The sequence below is a fragment of the Lygodium microphyllum genome, chromosome 24, assembly GCF_053477565.2.
Source record: "Lygodium microphyllum isolate KBCC chromosome 24, Lygodium_microphyllum_v1.1.10, whole genome shotgun sequence".
Taxonomy (NCBI): Eukaryota; Viridiplantae; Streptophyta; class Polypodiopsida; order Schizaeales; family Lygodiaceae; genus Lygodium; species Lygodium microphyllum.
The window spans coordinates 120624712-120643167 of record NC_141158.1 but is presented as its reverse complement, the minus strand read 5'-3'; the positions used below and the strand labels follow the sequence as shown (position 1 = coordinate 120643167).

General features: G+C 41.5%; 1 protein-coding gene across 6 annotated transcripts in view; it reads left to right on the top strand.

Moving 5' to 3' along the window:
- The window catches only part of LOC148015585 (ARM repeat superfamily protein), a 232961-nt gene that overhangs the window by 115784 nt on the left and 98721 nt on the right, over positions 1–18456 (top strand). For all 6 annotated transcript variants that reach the window (XR_015688455.1, XR_015688456.1, XM_087665936.1 and 3 more), the window contains 2 exons: positions 3572–3631; positions 13169–13258. Coding sequence is in view for 4 of the 6 variants with exons in the window: in XM_087665936.1 (XP_087522062.1) it covers positions 3572–3631; positions 13169–13258 (150 nt within the window). In the remaining 2 variants the exon portion in view is untranslated. The remainder of the gene's footprint in view (positions 1–3571; positions 3632–13168; positions 13259–18456) is intronic.

Genomic DNA, 18456 nt, shown 5'->3' with positions numbered 1-18456 from the left:
ATGCATTTTGGGGAAAATGCATCAGTTCTCATTTTCTCGTGATGTTGCTTTCAGGGCAACAACCAGATTGCAATTGGTGCATTCAGATGTTTGTGGGCCTATGCAGACTATGTTATTGGGTGGTTGTTATTATTTTGTGGCATTCATTGATGACTTCACACGTTTTTGCTGGGTCTATTGTTTGCAAAAGAAGTCAGAAGTGTATGATGCATTTTTGGCTTTCAGTGCACTTGTTGAAAACCAATCTGGATGCCACATTAAGACTCTCCGTTCGGACCGAGGGGGGGAATACATGTCCTCTATGCTGAATTCTTTTTTGCAGCAGAAGGGCATAGTACATCAGTATACTACAGCTTATACTCCACAGCAGAATGGGGTAGCAGAGAGGAAAAATCGGTCACTCATGGAGATGGCCAGATGTATGCTGAAGGCAAAGAGCTTGCCTCATAGTTTTTGGATGGAAGCAGTCATGTGTGCTTGCCATATTTTGGACAGATGCCCTACCAAAGCCTTGAAGACCATCACACCATTTGAGGCTTGGAACAGCCGTAAACCTTATGTTGGTCACTTTCGTACCTTTGGGTGTCTTGCCTATTCTCATATTCCACAGGTACTTAGAAGAAAATTGGACAACAAGGCTGTTAAGTGCATTGTATGGGATATAGCAATGAGAGCAAAGGCTACAGACTCTATGATCCCGTTACGAAGAAGGTTTTTGTCAGCAGGGATGTTGTTTCTGATGAAAAATCAGAATTATCCTTGGTTGGTTTGGACACATATCAGGCTGCCCGTGATGTTTTTGAAGGGCTGCTGCCCATTACTTTTGGTGATTCAGCTGGAGGTTCAGAAAATGAACCTAATGTTCAGCCAGCTGCTCCTATGGAAAGTGCAGAAATTCAGCCATTGGCTGATCGGAATATTGAGCATCATGCTGAAACAGAAATTCAGCAAGAGCTTGCACACAGCCAGGATGCTAGACAGCTACCTAGATGGTATTTGCAGACTATGCAAGATAGTCCTTTGGATGCACCCATGGCTGGTCGTGCTAGAAGGCAAACTCGTTTGCATGATTCAGCACATACCATGGAGTTTATTATGGCAGCAAGTACTTTTGATAATGAAGAGCCTGAATGTTATGAGGATGCACAACACAATGTGCATTGGATGGCAGCCATGCAAGCTGAATTAGATTCTATTACTAAGAATCAAACTTGGGATTTGGTGTCCTTGCCATTTGGGAAGAAAGCCATTGGAACAAAATGGGTCTACAAATTGAAAAGAAAAGCAGATGGATCCATTGATAAATACAAGGCACGGCTGGTAGCTAAAGGCTACGCACAGAAAAAGGGCATTTATTATGAGGAGACATTTGCTCCTACTTCCCGTATGACGACCATCAGGTCTATGATTGCTTTGGCTGCACATTATGGATGGACAGTCCATCAGCTAGATATCAAGACTGTATTTTTACATGGGAAACTTCAGGAGGAAGTTTATGTACAGCAGCCCATTGGTTTTGCAGTTGAAGGCTCAGAACATTTGGTATGCAAGCTCAAAAAGGCACTATATGGTTTAAAACAAGCTCCTAGAGCTTGGTATGAAAAGATAGATGCTTTCTTGCTTGGTCAGGGGTTTCTAAACAGCTCATCTGAGTCTACCCTTTACGTATGTAAAGAAGGGGGATCTATGCTGATTTTATGTCTTTATGTTGATGACCTTTTGCTCATTGGAACACATGCTGATCAGATTTCAGCATTCAAACAAAATTTGCAGCAAACTTTTGACATGTTTGACTTGGGAGTTTTGCATTACTACTTGGGCATCCAGTTCATACATAATGCTCGAGGTATTGGGTTATCATAGTCAAGGTATATTGGGCAGCTTCTTGAGAAGTTTGGCTTACAGGATTGCAAGCCAGTTAGTACTCCCATGGAACCTGGACTGAAATTGTCATTACATGATGACAGTGATTTGTTTGATATACATACATATGCTCCTGCAGTTGGATGTCTTATCTATCTATGCAATACTAGGCTGGACATAGAGTTTGCAGTTTCATCTTTGAGCAGATATATGCATCAGCCACGTATGTCACATTGGCAAGCTGTCAAGCGTGTTTTTCGCTACTTGCAGGGTACTCGTTCTCTTGGGTTGCTTTATGCCAAGGGGTGACCACTGCAGTTACATGCTTACAGTGATTCTGATTGGGCTGGTGATTATGATACACATCACTTTACTAGTGGCAATTGCTTCTTTCTTGGCACTTCTTGCATTTCTTGGCTTAGCAAGAAACAATCCACTGTTGCCACATCGTCATGTGAAGCTGTATACAAGGCAGCTTTCACTACCACAGTTGAATGCGTATGGCTTAGACGTTTGCTAGCTGATTCGGATGTATCTTTTACTGAGCCTACTCCATTGTTCACTGACAATCAGAGTGCCATTGCAGTGGCACGGAACCCAGTGTTTCATGCTCGCACGAAACACATTGAGATTCACTATCACTTTGTCTGAGAGAGGCTACATGCAGGTGATATCATCCTTGTCTATTGTCCTACCACCAGTAATATGGCAGACATTTTCACCAAAGCTCTTCCTCGTGACAAATTTGAAGCATTTCGAGATGCTTTAAATTTGATATCCTTTGGTGGCGGATGATCCTTGTGCTCTTGATCACTCTTCACTCCAGGGGGGTTTGTTGGGCATTTGACTCACGCCTTACTTACGCCTACGCTCATATGGGAGTGTCGGTGATCAGTAGGACACTGGGGCACTTTTTACTCTCGGTAGGAGAGGTTTTTTCCCCCAGACTTATGGTCTTATTATCGTATGTACTTATGTGCTTATGTTACACACATTTGGGCACTTAGTGCGTGTCGGGTGTGAACACCCCCCTACAACCCTAAGGTTTAAGGGTTGTACTTTGTACTTTCAGATTACACTCATTCAGTCAATTCTCTTGGGTGTCGTGCTTCAACTTTGTCTCTCACACTCACACTGTCTACTGAATCTCTGCTGTACCTTGATCCTCTGCTCTCACATTTCTAAGAGGCATTGCGTTTGAAGATGGCTTACGAAGTTTGTCTAATGGCTTTAAATAAAGATATAGTTATCTCGTTTGCAAATAAGTGTTATGGCATGGTACAGTGCTTTTACTTGAGTTCCTACTCTTTTGGTTTGATAGCAAGTCCATGTAGACGTGATGTTTAGAATTTTCTACCATGGCTTAAACCGATAGCTGGGCTACACCTCTAGGAACCTGTTACCTTACACAAAGCAGGAATGAAAGTTTGAGATTCATATTGGTCTCTAGAGAACACTGGACATCACTTGCTACATGGTTCCGGGAAATGGAAAATACTAGACACATGAGACAATGGGGTGTATATCAATGCTTGTGAAGTACATCCATGCAGTCGTTATTTTTTGCAAGAGAGAGTTTTGTGGATGTTTTCTTATTTTTTATCGTCATCATCAATATTTATGAGTAGGAATGATTACTATGTTCTGTTAAATTCTCATAGAATTGGTGATACGATAGCCTGATTTGACTTTGGATATTCAATTTCAGGTGTTGTACTACTTGGGAGATCTTTTTCCAAAATCTGTCTCACTTCTATGGGAGGATGAGGTATGGTTGAAGTTTCGGTTGTGTTGTCCAAGTGATGCCATGCATTGATCAGTCTTATGAAATCAGTGAGATCTCCTTGCAAATTGTTTGGATGGCTGTGGAAAGTAGTTATTTTTGCGTTAATATGCTGGCTTCCAGTACTTATTAATGATGAATGACTGAGAATTCTTATGTGATGGATGAGAATGGTGCAAGAGAGAACCTCTTACTGTGTTTTACTAGATAGAAATAGTCTTTAAACATTCAGTGTGGACAGGGTATAACAATGTGCTTATGAGTGAACACTCTTGGACCATTTTATTTCATCTTACCTCATCGAAATTATCAATTATGCAGGAGAAATTGATCAAAAGATTATTTTTTCAGCTCAAGTTTGGGGAAATAACTCTTCCTCATTATGCAAAATTTAGTTGACCAAAGCAGTGATCTTCTAGATGTTGACTTTAGTCTGTATTCATTGGTTAAGTATCTACTGCAGTTTATACAATGTTTGACCCTGAAGATTGGGGCTTTGATGCTAATGTAATTGTTTAATCTTGGATAAAAGCTAAATCAAATGGTAACCAAGTTATTTTGGAAAACTGCAGTGTACTCTTACTAGAGAGAACCTTTAGTTACCTTGTTGTATTTCAAATAAGGTTACTGTTAGGATTTGGCAAGGATCTTCCGGATGCTACACAATTAGGAGTATTCACACTTGTGTGTTGGAAGATTTAGTCTCAACAAGGAAAGAGTTGGATAAAATGTTTAATAAATGTACATATATTTGATCTTAAGCAGTGCTTTGAAAAAATCCACTTCTTGGAACTGATGAGAAAACCTCATTGAGTGCATACGAGCTGCCTTTTTGGAATCATAATTTTTGAAGGACACTACATTTCCAACTAGTTTTGAGAAGGAATATGTATACTCCAGCAGTTTTTCAAACCCTTTTGCGTCAAGAAAGTTGGAGAGTCTAGTGTACAGCAACAGATGTATCAAGAGATCCTAGGGCTAAGAGGCAAAAGTTTGAAGACATAGACAACAAACACCATCAAACACACACATCCTATCACAAGTAACATGGTTCTTTTTTTTATGGGCCGGGCCGGGGGGGGGGGCAGCCACATGCACAGGCCGCGCACACCGCCCACCGGCCCGCCCCCCATGCACGCATGTGCACATAATTGTGGAAAAAGGATCTCCTAAATCAGAACGGGTCTATCTAATGATTTTCAGGGCTGAAATCAGCAAGGGACATGAACAGAGTCAGGAGAAATACATTTTGCTAATAGTTTTGCTGCCCCTTTTTCTGTTATACCTGAAATGGTGGAAGCTAGATTGACTCTATACAACATGTTCAGCTTATTACCTCAGGAGGACACCTCACCACCACCGGAGGAGGTTTTTACAGTATCTGATTAAGCCTTCGGACTTGGTGTGAAGATGGAAATCACTTGGATGGGATGAATTAGCACTGTAATTCTTCAGGGGTTCTTGGGCTTACTGAAAGACGCAGAACGTGATAAAGTATGGCTTGTTGATCATATGCCTACATTGTGGAGAGAGGGTCTAGTTAAACTATTCACCGAATGGAACAATGTGAAACACTCTCTGATTGGCGTTATTGATACCTTTGATACCAAATGCATGTAAATTGATAAGTAAAATGCTGGCTAGAATCGATGGAAGGCTCCTCTACATGATGCGATGTGTCCTATTTAATATGGTTTTGTGCCTCGGATGATAAATTAGTAATAGCTTTGCAAATTTATACATTAGTATAGAATATGCTAATCATATAGCAAGAGGTAGTCACTGTGCAGTTGGATATTAAAAAGGCTTTTGACTCCGTTAACAGCGTGTAGCTTACTTCAGCAATGTTGTTTTCTGGCTTGATGCTAATAATAAAGCCTTGGTAATTTAGGGAAAGGGTTTATGTGGTTCATATTAGGGCTGCCCTTTGTGTTCTTTTCTGTACCTAGTGGTTACATTTCCTTTTCTTTCATACTTGGATAATTTGACCTGCAGTGGTAGTTTATGTGGCTCGGAGTTAACAATAGGCAGCAATATTTGACATACACATATGCTAATGATTCTTTCTTTATGACATGTGGGTAGGAATTATCAGTAATATGTGAGGATTCTCGTGCAGGCATTGGACATCTCTGGCTTAATAATAGGTTGAAGATTACCAAGGCCATGTGGTTTGGTATTTGGGTTATCAAGTTAGATTATTGGAAATTGGCCAGATTTCTTCTTCATGTCCATTTTCGTATTGTCTTATCATTATGATTCTCAAATTTTCCAATCTATCATAGTGGGCTACAGACAATCCTATTTTCACTCCTCGTTCGGACAAAGTAGAGATTTATGTAATTCTGTCTATGGCCATGCGATTGTATGGACAACTGAAACTTGCAAGAAGTGACCAAGATTGATGGCTTTTTCTAAGTGTGTTCTTCCAAAATGCATGGCGGATTGAATATCTTGAACATTCATTACTATGTGTTGGCACGAAAAGCTACATTATTGTTATGGTTTGTGAGGTTGAAACAACCTTGGCCTATCCTGTTTGTTGTAATGTCTGCAAAATGTCATCGACTGCCTTTGGCTACTGGACATTCACTCATTGGGAAGTTCCTTTTTGTCACTTGGGGGCAAAATACAATTCTCTGGGATTTCCACAAAGCTTATTGCAAGTTGGAGAATGATTCTTGTGCATTTCAAATTGTCTCGTCGACAAAAACAGCAAGCAAATTCCTTGCACATGGAAAGAATTTATTGGAGCAAAGTTTTTGCCAAATGCCATTTGTGTAAGAGGCCAATAGAGTTCAGAGTGGTGTGAAAAGAAGGGCATAAAAAAATACAAGTTCTAGTTAATAAGCAAGGGTATGTGATCTCCTTTGTAGCTGCTTTTGCTAGATGGTAGATTCTGTAATTATGATTGGGCAAATAGAAGATGACAGAAAATGTGGATTTGTGGTGTGACTCACCTCCCAGCGTTGGCATGATATATTTTATGATTAAGGTAATAATGCTTCAATAAGTATAATGCATGTCTGCCATATCATCAACTTGCTTGGCTGTAGCCCTCGTCCACACACATTAAATGTCTTAAGATCACATTTAACTTGGCATTAGCTTGTGTTATATGTGTCCTACGTGTGTGTAACAGCCACACCCACTCAACCCATGTATCTTCTATGATATATGGATAGTCACAAGTCCATTTTTGTTTTCTTCTTGTCACATTAATTGATGTGCAACTTACTGTCCTCAAGAAAGGTTTTTATCCTTGGAAGCAGAATCAGGTAAGTCTTAACTCACGCTCCGATGCTTAATATTTCTGAAGAATCCTTCCAGCTTAGCAAGTATTGTTGATAAACAATAGTCCTTGTTAAAATCCTCTGATGGAGATGTGAAAGTGATTGTTTATCAAAGAGTTCCACTATCTCATCCTCTCATGGTGGGAGGTAGCAGTCAATATCCAAACCAGGTAGGCTTATCCAAATAAACATTTGTGAAAACCAATAGTCCTCCTAGTTCTCTGCTGCTAGTTGTATAGATGAAGTTAGTGCCAATTTGGAGTATCTGCTGTATGAGAATTCTCATAGTCTTTGCCAAAAAGCCACTGCTTTGAAGAGTGCCTTTGTAACTAAAGGCCTTGTCCATAGCTCTGCTTTGATGATGGGATGTGGGTGGAGAGGGAGAGAGAGAGAGTTTAATGTCTCCTGATGGCAAAATGGGCCTAAAAGATAAAGTTATGCACAACATTGATCATCACTAGACAATCAAGTGTGACATGCTAAAAGATGATCAGGTGAATCTCTTGGCCAATGTAGTGAATATGACTCCTAAGTAGACATATGAGTCCCCAATCTCGACGTGTCCTGCTCCTAGGGTGAAGACTGATGTCTTCCTCACTAGGGCCGATGTGTGGAAGGTCAAGATCTTGGTCTTCCCAATATTAACCGTCAATCCACGTTGTGTGCAGAAGTCATGGAGGGCATGGAGATGTCGAGGTAGACCCTCTTGTGAGTTAGAGATGAGAGCAATATCATCAAGATAGAGTAGAATAGAGACTAATGTAATTGCCATTGCCACCCTATCACCTCCTCCTTGTGTGATTTGATCTTCTATCTCATCGATGTAGAGTCCAAAGAGTGTAGGGGGGAGGGAACATCTGTGTTTCACTCCAATGGTGCTAGAGACCATGTTTGGAAGTCCTCACGGGCATCTCACTTTGTCTACCACCATCTAATATAGTGCCTAGATGCCCTAGATCATGTTTGTTGGGATCACGAGTGTTTGGAGCTTGTATAGTAGTTGATTTAGGAGAATTGTGTCACAGGCTTTGTAGAAATCCACAAAGCAACAATAGTCCCTTCTTCCTCACTTCATCTTGCTTAAGCATGCCCCTCAAGGGGAAGATGTCCTCAAGTGTAGAGGATCCTTGTTTGAATCCAGCTTGTCTTGCTGACCTCAATCTCTCCCTATCTAGATATGCAATGACCTCCACCTCCATCACTGCTCCATATATCTTAGCCAATACGTGTCCCACAATGATGTCGTGTAATTACGAGGATCTAGGAGATCTCTGGACTTATGGATAGGCACGATGGTATGCATGATCCACTCATCTGGGAAGCCCTTTCTAAGAGCCCTATTGAATATAGAAGCAAGGAGAGGAGCCAAAATGTCCATTGCATAAACAAAGTGCTCACCCTCTATGCTTGTGTGGTCCATTGTTTGTCCATGTTGTAGATGCGCTACTGCTTTCGTCACCATATCTTGTGTGAAGGTGGATGTGGTGGGACGAGGCTCTCATGGGTGAGAAATCAGTGGCTGGTGTTCTATAGTCCCTGTGCATAGGAGTGCCATGTCTCTAGGTCATTGATGGCTATGGGGCGGTGTGGTTTTCGTAGTCTGTGCCACGTGGCTAGATCTTTGCTCATGAATAAATGATATAGATCCCAATATTGTGCCTTCTCATATGCTTGCCACTTACGGCGAGTCAGGGTCCTCATCTACCCATGAGCCTCATTTGTGATAAATGCTAGTCCTCTCTGGATGCGAAGGTGTTTGTATGGCTCCTTGTACTTGTCATTGTACCATTTGTTCTGAGGCATGGTCCCAAAGTTTGTGAGTTTGTTAGTGTGTGTGGAGTATGGGAAGCTTTGGAGAGTAGCTAAGTGTTGGATAGAGGTGAGCTTGCCTAGGGGGCAATATGCTAGAAGTGCGTAAGCCCATTATAGTTATGATGGCTGTATATGTGAGCTAGCTTGTGTGTTAAGTAAAAAGTGGTGGGTTGGGTGTGGGTGGGAGCTAGCACGTGTGGCCATGGGGAGGCGAATATGGTGAGGGATAAATAGGCATGATATACTTTGAATAGGAAAGGGGGGATGGTGAAGGATCTAATGCGTTCCATCGCCTCAATGGAACCTAGTCCATAATTCAAAATGCTGGAGCTAGTGGGCTAGAAACAAGTCCAGATGCGGGCCACTTTCTCATTCTATTGTAGATAGTAAGATGGTGTCACGACCCTAGCTCTAGGAGGTGTTGGCTATAATGAGTTCTATTCCCCCTTGTATCAACTAATACCCTGCCTATGCGTGCTTCCTCTACATCCATCACTTTTAGCTGCCGTGGAGCATCAAAGCCATATGTGTTGCATAGTATACGGCCTACTCTGCATGTTAGCGTTGAAGTCTCCCACCGAGAGGATCTCGCCGAGTCTAGAGTAGTGTACAATTTCCTCTGAGAGGTCTGTGAGAGGAGTCTCTCCTCCTCCATTTGAAAGGGGATTCTTCTCCTCCATCTTCCTCTCTCTCTCTTGCTTCTAAGGCTCCCGTGTAGCATATCTCGTCCCTGGTGGGGGAAAGTAATAGGGGGCAATGTATAGCATCCCTTATAGTTTTGATAGTGGTTATGATTCACGTGTGTAGATTGTAATTGGTTTAAGTTATTGCAATTTCACATGGAAAGGGCACGAGCATGGTTAAGGAATAGGTATACATGTTGTTTGACTATGATACCAACATGTATTTCTAGTAGTGGGAACAGATGCTTTGGCACATTGCAGTGCTATTGAGGATGATTGCACGGATTTTAAGGGGTTGGTTTCTCATGAGGATGTGAAATTTTAGTGCTTTGCTTGGCATTTGATTAAAGTGAAATGTGCAAATTTGACTTGCACATATGAGTTACATGTGAATTATTTCATAGAGTAGAACCCAGGACTTTGAGATATCAGTTGGTGCCAAAGGCAAAGTTTGTTATAAGTTATGTGTGACAAGCACTAGGTGTTAGATTTGGGGCTAGACCAATTTATTGGCTACTAATGTGAGTGGTGACATTAGAGATGGACAATGAAAGCACCCTTTGATCTCAATATATACAAGACACCTACTTATTTAGTAGTCCTCAGAACGTTGGCTCAAGTTTGGCAAAGCTAGTAGATTCGACTCTCCAAGGGAAGGGAATTTGCTCCATAGCAACCGGTCACTATTTGCAACTGGTTTGAGGATGTGTGGAGCCAACCAACAGTACATTGTAAGCCATGGGATTGATGTATGTCCATGTATCTTGGTCGGATTACAAACCCATCAAGGGATACCTTTACAAGATGCGTTGAGTGGAAGGCTATCAGGTGACAATCAGGTCTTGGCTTTATGCAGCAAAAAAATGTCTATCCTAATGATCTTATTGAGCTCCTTTCAGGTGAGCTCTAGGAAAAGGAAGGTGATCCATGTGTGGCTCATGCTATTGCAACCATGTGTTTGTCTAGGAAAACCAACACTCAGTATCAGCATATAGTGGTTGCAGCCAGAATGACTCTAGAGTATCTCTACCTCGGGAGGCTCCAAAGCTTGTGTATAAGAACAATCATTTGGAAAAGGGCCTTAGGCACAATAGATGGTGCTCCCATGTATACTTTGAGTATCTCATGTCGCAATGAGGAGCGAGTCTTGATCATCCTTGAGATCATTAGCACTAGAGGTTTCTCTATCTGCTCCCATCCATCACCATTTGGTAGTGCTCTGCTCTGCTATGGTAAAGGCTTAATCCTCATATAGGAGCCCCATATAAGAGTGCTAGTGTAACCAATGTTTCAAAGAGCTAGAGCTTTGTACAAGATTCTTGGAATTGTATATGCATGCACTGTTTCTGCATGACTCCTAATGCTGCATAGTGTTGGGTAATCCGTTACTTGCTCTCCTCATACTGAATATGGGATATATGAAAGTAATCCTTAGGTAGATGTATCTTTAGAAGTGCTTCACAATCTCCTCACCATATGTGAATTGAGGTACTGATTGTTTGATTCACATGGTGCAGGTGTTAAATGGCATAATCTTGGTTTTCCTAAGGTTGTCTGTGAGGTCTCTTCACTTTCAAATGGCATTTAGTGCATCTAGGTGGCGCAGGAATCCCTCCCAGGTGTCCAAGATAAGCACGTTATTATATGCATACAATAGTAGAGTCTTGGCCCTAGGAGGTGCACATGGACTCTAGCTAGATGGACCTGATCTGATGCTCTCACATGATTTGTATATAAGCATAATTGTAGACGAGCGGGAGGAGTGCTCTACCGATCTACACAGAGGCTTAGAGCGGGCACAGTGGATTGCTTACCTAGTAGGATCATTGTCTCTCATCCTGGATATACAATCTTTTACCGTCACCCCATATTCCATTGTAGTAACGCCTACCTTCATTTTAGCATCACCTGCAGATATGATTTGACCCTAGCAAATTCCGCACTCCATACCTCATTATCACATATTTCCCTTACACTTGCCCCCCTCTCACCCTGAGCAAGAACGCCCCACAGAATAGTTAGTATGATGAGGAATGTAGAGAAACTTATGCTTGCTTGTAGTAGAGGAAGCATGAAGGACCTATATGCATTGCCAGGCACACACAATCTTTTGCTGCCTAGTGCGACAGAAGAGGGCCTACCAAGGCAAGTTAGAGCATGAGTTTTTAGCACCCCTAGTCCAGAAGAAATATACAATAGTCCAATAGGAAGCTCATTTATGATATGCCTCTTTCTTGCATCTATCTCTACTTTGGCAACATGCATCCTCTCAGACACCCATCTAAATTGTGCATCTCTCTTGTCCTTTATAGTGCTGCCATTAGACTGTTTAACAGTCATCTCCCTCTCTAGAATGCTGTCCCCTCAAGAGCCTCCTATTTAAAGGAGGCGGCGCCTTCTTGGAGGTACTTATCCAAATTTCTAGTTGCTCGGCCAAGCAAAAGGATGTAGACCCCCCAAATCTTTGTGATGGCTTCCCTAAGGTGAAGGGAAAACCCAAATTGCCTCCTATCTTACTGACTATTTGGGGTGTAAATGGTTAGCAATCCTATGTTTATGTCACGCACTCTCGTAGAATCTTAGATGAACCTCCTTGGGACCATTGTGCTGTAGTCTTGGACTACATTAGTCCATTTCTCTCCTACAGAAGTGCAAACTGTTGCTTGAATCTCGCTATCCACTGATCTGCCCAGGGGTACTCTATGCAACTCGCCTTTTGGGGCTTCATCGTTTCTGAAAAGTTGTCTACGAAAGTCTCATAGATGTCATGAAGTCACTGTATCCTGCTTTATTTGGCATTGGGGCCGTGTCTGGTTCTCTCTGTGACTCCCCTTGTGACGTTGAGGTTTTGCCATCTTCTTTGACTTGAGAAGAGGTTTGTTTTTTATGTGTCTTAGGGATGTTTCTTGAAAGATGGCCTATCATCCTACAAGCAAAGCACTTCCCTGGGAGGCCTGAGCAGGAGACTTGTTGGGTGAGGTGTCCTTCATGAATGAATGGAATCCTAGTGGTCAAAGGAAGGGTGTTGATAGAATTGGGAGGAGCAGTGACCCTAAGCAGCGGGTATCGAGGAGAGTAAGTGCTACCAATCTTTAGACAAAAGGGATGAAGTATCTTTCAAGGCCTAGTGCGAACTTGATCTATCTGTTGAAGCAGGTAATAAAAATCGGACATCGTGCATGCTAGTGACAAGTGCTGCCTATGTCGCAGTCAGGCAAGATGATTTCTTCAGTTGAGAATCATCTCTTATCAATCCAACAATGCCATTGTTAAGGCAGCCGTTCTATTTTGAGCACCACTTGTATGAATCCAACAATCCAACAATGCCATTGTTAAGGCAGCCGTTCTATTTTGAGCACCACTTGTATGAATGCGACAGGAGAGTTAAAGCAATGCGTCCTAGACTGAAAGTGAACTTTGTGATAACAAATTGACCTGCCTTGGAAGACCTGTTAAATAGGTGGTCTCACTTGGTTGAGGGACTATGTTTGAGGTGGGCACATTAGCGGGATATTTGGATGAAATGGCTCTATTAATGGCAGATTAAGGCACACAGACCCATTGCATCTTTTATACATTTTATGGACACCCCCATGCTTAAGGTTTTGGATCACTGATGGCTTGGACAGTGGTTGGTGACCGTTGCAGTCTGCATGGTTTAACTTGTGTGGTATAAGATCAGCATTCTCTTTCCTTCCAAATTCTCATAAGCTGTATGGTTTGTCAAGCTCTAGATTCCAAAGCTGAAGACCTATATTGATGATCCTGAAGATTTAAAAGCGGAGTCCTGGAAACAAACCACTTGGGATGACATGATAATTCATGTGAGTATGGTTAAGTTGCATGTCCTTACATACTTTGTTACACTGTCTTTTCTATTATGAAAACCTGCATTTGGTGTATGTGAGCACATTTTCTGGCACAAAAACTACTGTCTAAAATGGAAACTGGTTTAGATAACTTCTGAAGGTAGATAAAAGATCATGTTTCCGTAAGTGCAATCTCTAACATGAATGGTTGTGACAAATTCAATGAAGGATTTGTTGTTTCGGAAAAACAAACATAATCTAAGAGTTCTTTTCTTATTACGTTTAGAGATCTCCTTCATGAGTGGTTTCAACAAGTTGTATGGGGTGTAATACAAGATTTGCATGCTAAGACATATGGTCTGCATCACTTTGCTCAGAGAACGTCAACAATGACCAATTTTTATGGAATGTGTGTCTTCCAAAGGAAAGTTTCTGAGGTTTATCAAAAGATCGAAAGTGCAAGCTCTTGGTATTATAACTGTGGCATTGATCGTTTACACAAATGTTGTATTTTGATGTACTGAGCTACTCTTTGCAAGGATCTTTGTACTTTCCATTTTACCTCAGGGGGTTCATCTCCAAGGTTATTATTCAAATTTTCTTTTCTTAGAAAAAAGTGTAAACACTCAAATCAAAGAGGTACTGAAAAGATCGTCACTAGCAAGTTGGTGTCCTCAAGCTGGCAGCTTTCTCCATTAAACTCTCAAGAAATAGTTCAGAACAATACCATGCATAAATCTACAAGTGAGTCTTTAGTCTAGTATCAACAATTAAGTTTGAGGTTTTTTAAAGTCTTGTTGGCCATTTGTGGGCGGAATCAATTTGATATCAAATAAAACTAGCACGGTGTGCGACCCAAGCAAGTGACATAGAATAGCCTGAAACCTTTCTGGCACACAGTGCAACACTCCACTTCTTAAGTCTATCTACTAGTTCAGGAGCAGCTTAGTGTCCATAAGGTGATTGCCTTTGAGGATGAGAGAGTCATCTGTGTCTAGGGACCAGAGATCTAGGGAGGAGCCTTGAGGTCACATTTGCAGCTGCCAGAATTAGAGCTCTAGGGTTTGTGTCATTTGGCCTTTGGCTGTTATTGTCGACCATAACTGAAGAGAAGAGGGGGCAACCTATTCTCTTGGATCACTACCTGAGATCAGAGTCTAGCCACTCTCTTGGACAGGGGGTTTATCTTTTGCAGGGGAGGTTATTGATATAGCTTGCTTTCTCAATGGGAGACTATTTGTTTTTGAGGAGCTACCGCAGAAGGTTAGAGGCAAAGACTACAGAGTCTCTAAGGTGTAGTATAGACTGTGATAGAGGGAGTCTCTTTGAGTGGTGTACAGTACAGCCACTTCTTAGACTTGGATTGGCTGCTTCTCTAGAGGGGACATCCTTCTTGGGTCATGGTGACTAGTAGAGTGTTCACTTTCAGGATTAAGGAGGGCCTACTTCAGCGAGAGAACTTGGATGAGATAGAGTTCATGGCCTGCTATACACAGAAGGTTAGAGTAGTGGAGGAATGTGGGAGGAGATGGCATATCACATGGTTTCCACGTGTTTCAGAAATGGGAACAAATGGAGTTTCGGAGGTAAAATGTGCATGTCAAATATTAATGATATCATTGCTTGCAGAGAAAGAAGGTTGACATCTTAGGTTGTTGCTTAATCAAAACATTGCGATTGTGTGTTTGACATAAATCATTGTTGACACATATATGATATATTAATTTGTCTCCATGGCACAAGAGCATAATGAGAATTTTCAAGCCATTGGGAAGAAAACTTTCAGTCATATTTATCAACTTCTTAGTTTGGGCAATTTGAGAAACTATCTCATGCATCAATGCGAATGTTGTAGATCGAAATTAGGGAAACTATCACGCATCGACTTGTTTTGGAATAAATTTAACAACTCCCTCTTGCTAAGATGAAGTCATAATCCTTATACGCTTACATATCATCAAGAGATTTTGTTAGAATATCAGTGGGCAGATCCCCATAACTTCACAAAACTGAATTTGAAGGCCATCCCATCTTGGTGACTTCCATTTCTCAAAAGAGTGTAACACCTCATGCATTAAATAGTTTTTGAAGCTAAATATTGAAATCTCCATCCTATTGCGATAACACACTTTACTGATTCATTTCTTGCCAAACTAATAGCACAAAGACAAAGGAGCAAGCAACATGGTAACTAATAATAATAGACAGATTGATGCTTGGTTTGCATGAATCCATGATTTTTCTTATGCATTTGCGTTGATCATTCTAGCAAGAGGAAAACTGATATGGATGAAACTTCGCACTTAGCTTGGACTGGTCCCATTTTGTCCCGGTGAATTACATTCTCCCCTACTAGAATCAGGGCAGTTCCTCATGGCATAGCCTCCTACTAGATCTGAAGTAAAGGGATAAGACTTGGCTTGAAGTGAAACTCATCTGACTACAGTGCCTCATGCATGGGGAAGCTTTAAACCTAAGCAAATATTGAAACTTGTTCTGCTGTGTAACTTTCCTGTACCTATGAAGCAACTTCTTTTTGGCATGACAAACTCATGAAGTTGGTATTATATTCTAAATTAGACTCCTCCTAGTATTGGGTTATGGAAAGGATAGGTCCGCGGTAGCTTGCAATGTGACTGACATGCAACGTTGCATGCATCTTTCAATTGGAAGGTATATCCAACTGATCACTCACATCATTTAGCTTCTTAATGATGTAGAAGTGCTCTTCTTCTGAGGTGATAGCTTAGGTGAAAACTCCCCAAAGTATTGCAAACACTTTAGTAATCTGCAGAGCTTGGGGTAAAGTTAGGGATCAACATGTACTCATTTTCTTTGATCCTAGAGCTAAGGCAAACTTTATCTCACTAGAGTTGGCTTCTACTTTGGGCATCAAAGCAGATGAGATGGGCTACACAGCAGAGGCAGGGTTGGCATGTCCTAGCCACTCAGAGTCTGTGACACCCATTCTTGAAAAGCTGCATCTTCATATACAGTCTTATGTTGATGCAGAAGAATTTTATATCATGCCACTTGAAGGCTGTGATGTCTTGTTGGGAATGCCATGGATGTTCAGAGAGCATGGTGTGTTGGATGCCTTCAACAAGACACTGACTTTGGAACATAGGGGAAAGACTCATGTGCTTGATGTGAAGCTTAAAGGAGAGTTTGTACTTGTTGTATCGGCTTCTACCATTACATCTGTAATAAAGAATCATCTTTCTGCGTACTTGATTTTTGCACGTGATGTCAAGGATAATGATGAGTCAAATTTATCTATGTTAGATAGAGACAGGTCTGCTTTCTTGTCTCAATTCAGTGATTGTTTTTCTGACTCATTACCATCACAGTTGCCACTAGAGAGGTTTGAGGATCATGCAATAGATTTGGTGCCAGGCAGTAGAGAAAGGGCTGATTCAGCCAAGTTCATCTCCCTTTTGCTCACCAGTGCTCTTAGTGCAGAAGAAGGATGGCTCTTGGCGCATGTGCATAGATTATCGAGGGTTGAACAAGAATACCATCAAGAACAGGTTCCCCATTCCAAGAATTGACGACATCCTTGACCGTTTGGAAGGAGCGTCAATTTTCAGCAGGATAGATTTGAAGAGTGGATACCATCAGATCAGGATTAAGCAAGAGGATGTGCATAAGACTGCATTTAGGACCACGTTTGGTCTCTATGAGTTTTTGATAATGCCATTTGGACTTACTAATGCTCCTGCTACGTTTAATCGAATGATGGACAGGATTTTTCGTCCATACAGGCAGTTTGTTGGTACATTCTTTGATGACATAATTGTCTTTTCAAAGAATGAACAGGAGCATAGAGAACACTTGAAAGAAGTCTCTGATGAGCTTTGCAGTAATAGGTTGTTTATCAATGGCAGGAAGAGTAAGTTCTTCTTGGAAGAAATCCAGTTCCTGGGGCACATAGTTTCAAAGGATGGTGTCCGAATGGATCCTGCTAAGGTTGAAGCAATTAGAACATGGCCAGATTTGAAGACTGTCCATGATGTTAGAAGCTTCTTGGGTTTGTGTTCTTACTACAGGAGGTTCATTCGCAATTTTGCAGAGATTGCTTCACCTTTACATGCTTTACACAAGAAGGGAGTTTCTTTCTAGTGGACACAGAAAGAGATTTCAGCTTTTAATCTTCTTAAAGAAAAGATGACTTCTAGTCTAGTGATCATTTTGCCAGATCTTAGGAAGTCATTTGTTGTCCAGTGTGATGCCTGTGGCAATAGCATTGGTGCAGTGCTAATGCAAGATGGCCGGGTAGTGGCTTATGAAAGCAGAATCTTGCGAGGGCCAGAGAAGACTATGCAGGTCTATGAGAAAGAATTGCTGGCTGTGATTCATGCGCTTTCTTGTTGGAAACACTACCTACTTGGGGCAGATTTTGTTGTCCAGACAGATCATCAGACATTGCGTTATTTTTTAACTCAGACTAAGCTGTCAGAAAAGCATATGCGTTGGGCAAACTTTTTGTCAATGTTCCATTTTCAGATTATGCATGTGGAAGGCAAAAAGAATGTTGTGGCTGATGCTTTGTCAAGGAAGCCACAAATTTCAGCTGTGTCAATTCATTATCATCATGAGCTTGATGATATGAAGGAACAACATGCTGATGATGAAGATTTTGCAAGGATCTTTGATCAGCTTGTCAATGGACGACATCATGAGCATTATCTTCTCAAGGATGGTTTCATGTTGATGCATGGTAGACTATGCGTAACTATGCCATTGAGACGGAAAGTTATGACAGAGAGCCATTCTCCACTGTATGCAGGGCATCGTGGTATTGATGCAACGGTCAAAGCGGTAGAGACATTCTTTTATTGGCCTACTTTGAGAAGAGATGTGGATGCTTTTGTGCGGCAGTGTTTGATTTGCCAGAAGGTCAAGTTTGACAGGCAAAAAGCACCAGGGCTTTTACAGCCATTGCCTATTCCAGATAAACCATGGGAAAGCATAGCTATGGATTTTATCTTTGATCTTCCAAGGACACAGACAAGAAATGATGGGATATGGACTATTATTTGCAGGTTTAGCAAACAGGCTCATTTCATTCATGTCAGGAGGAAGATAAAACCAGATCAGATGGCATGTTTGTTTATGTGCAATGTCTTCTAGTATCATGGTATGCCACAGTCTATTGTCAGTGACCGTGATCCACGGATGACAAGTCCATTCTGGAGAGGCATATTTGAGAA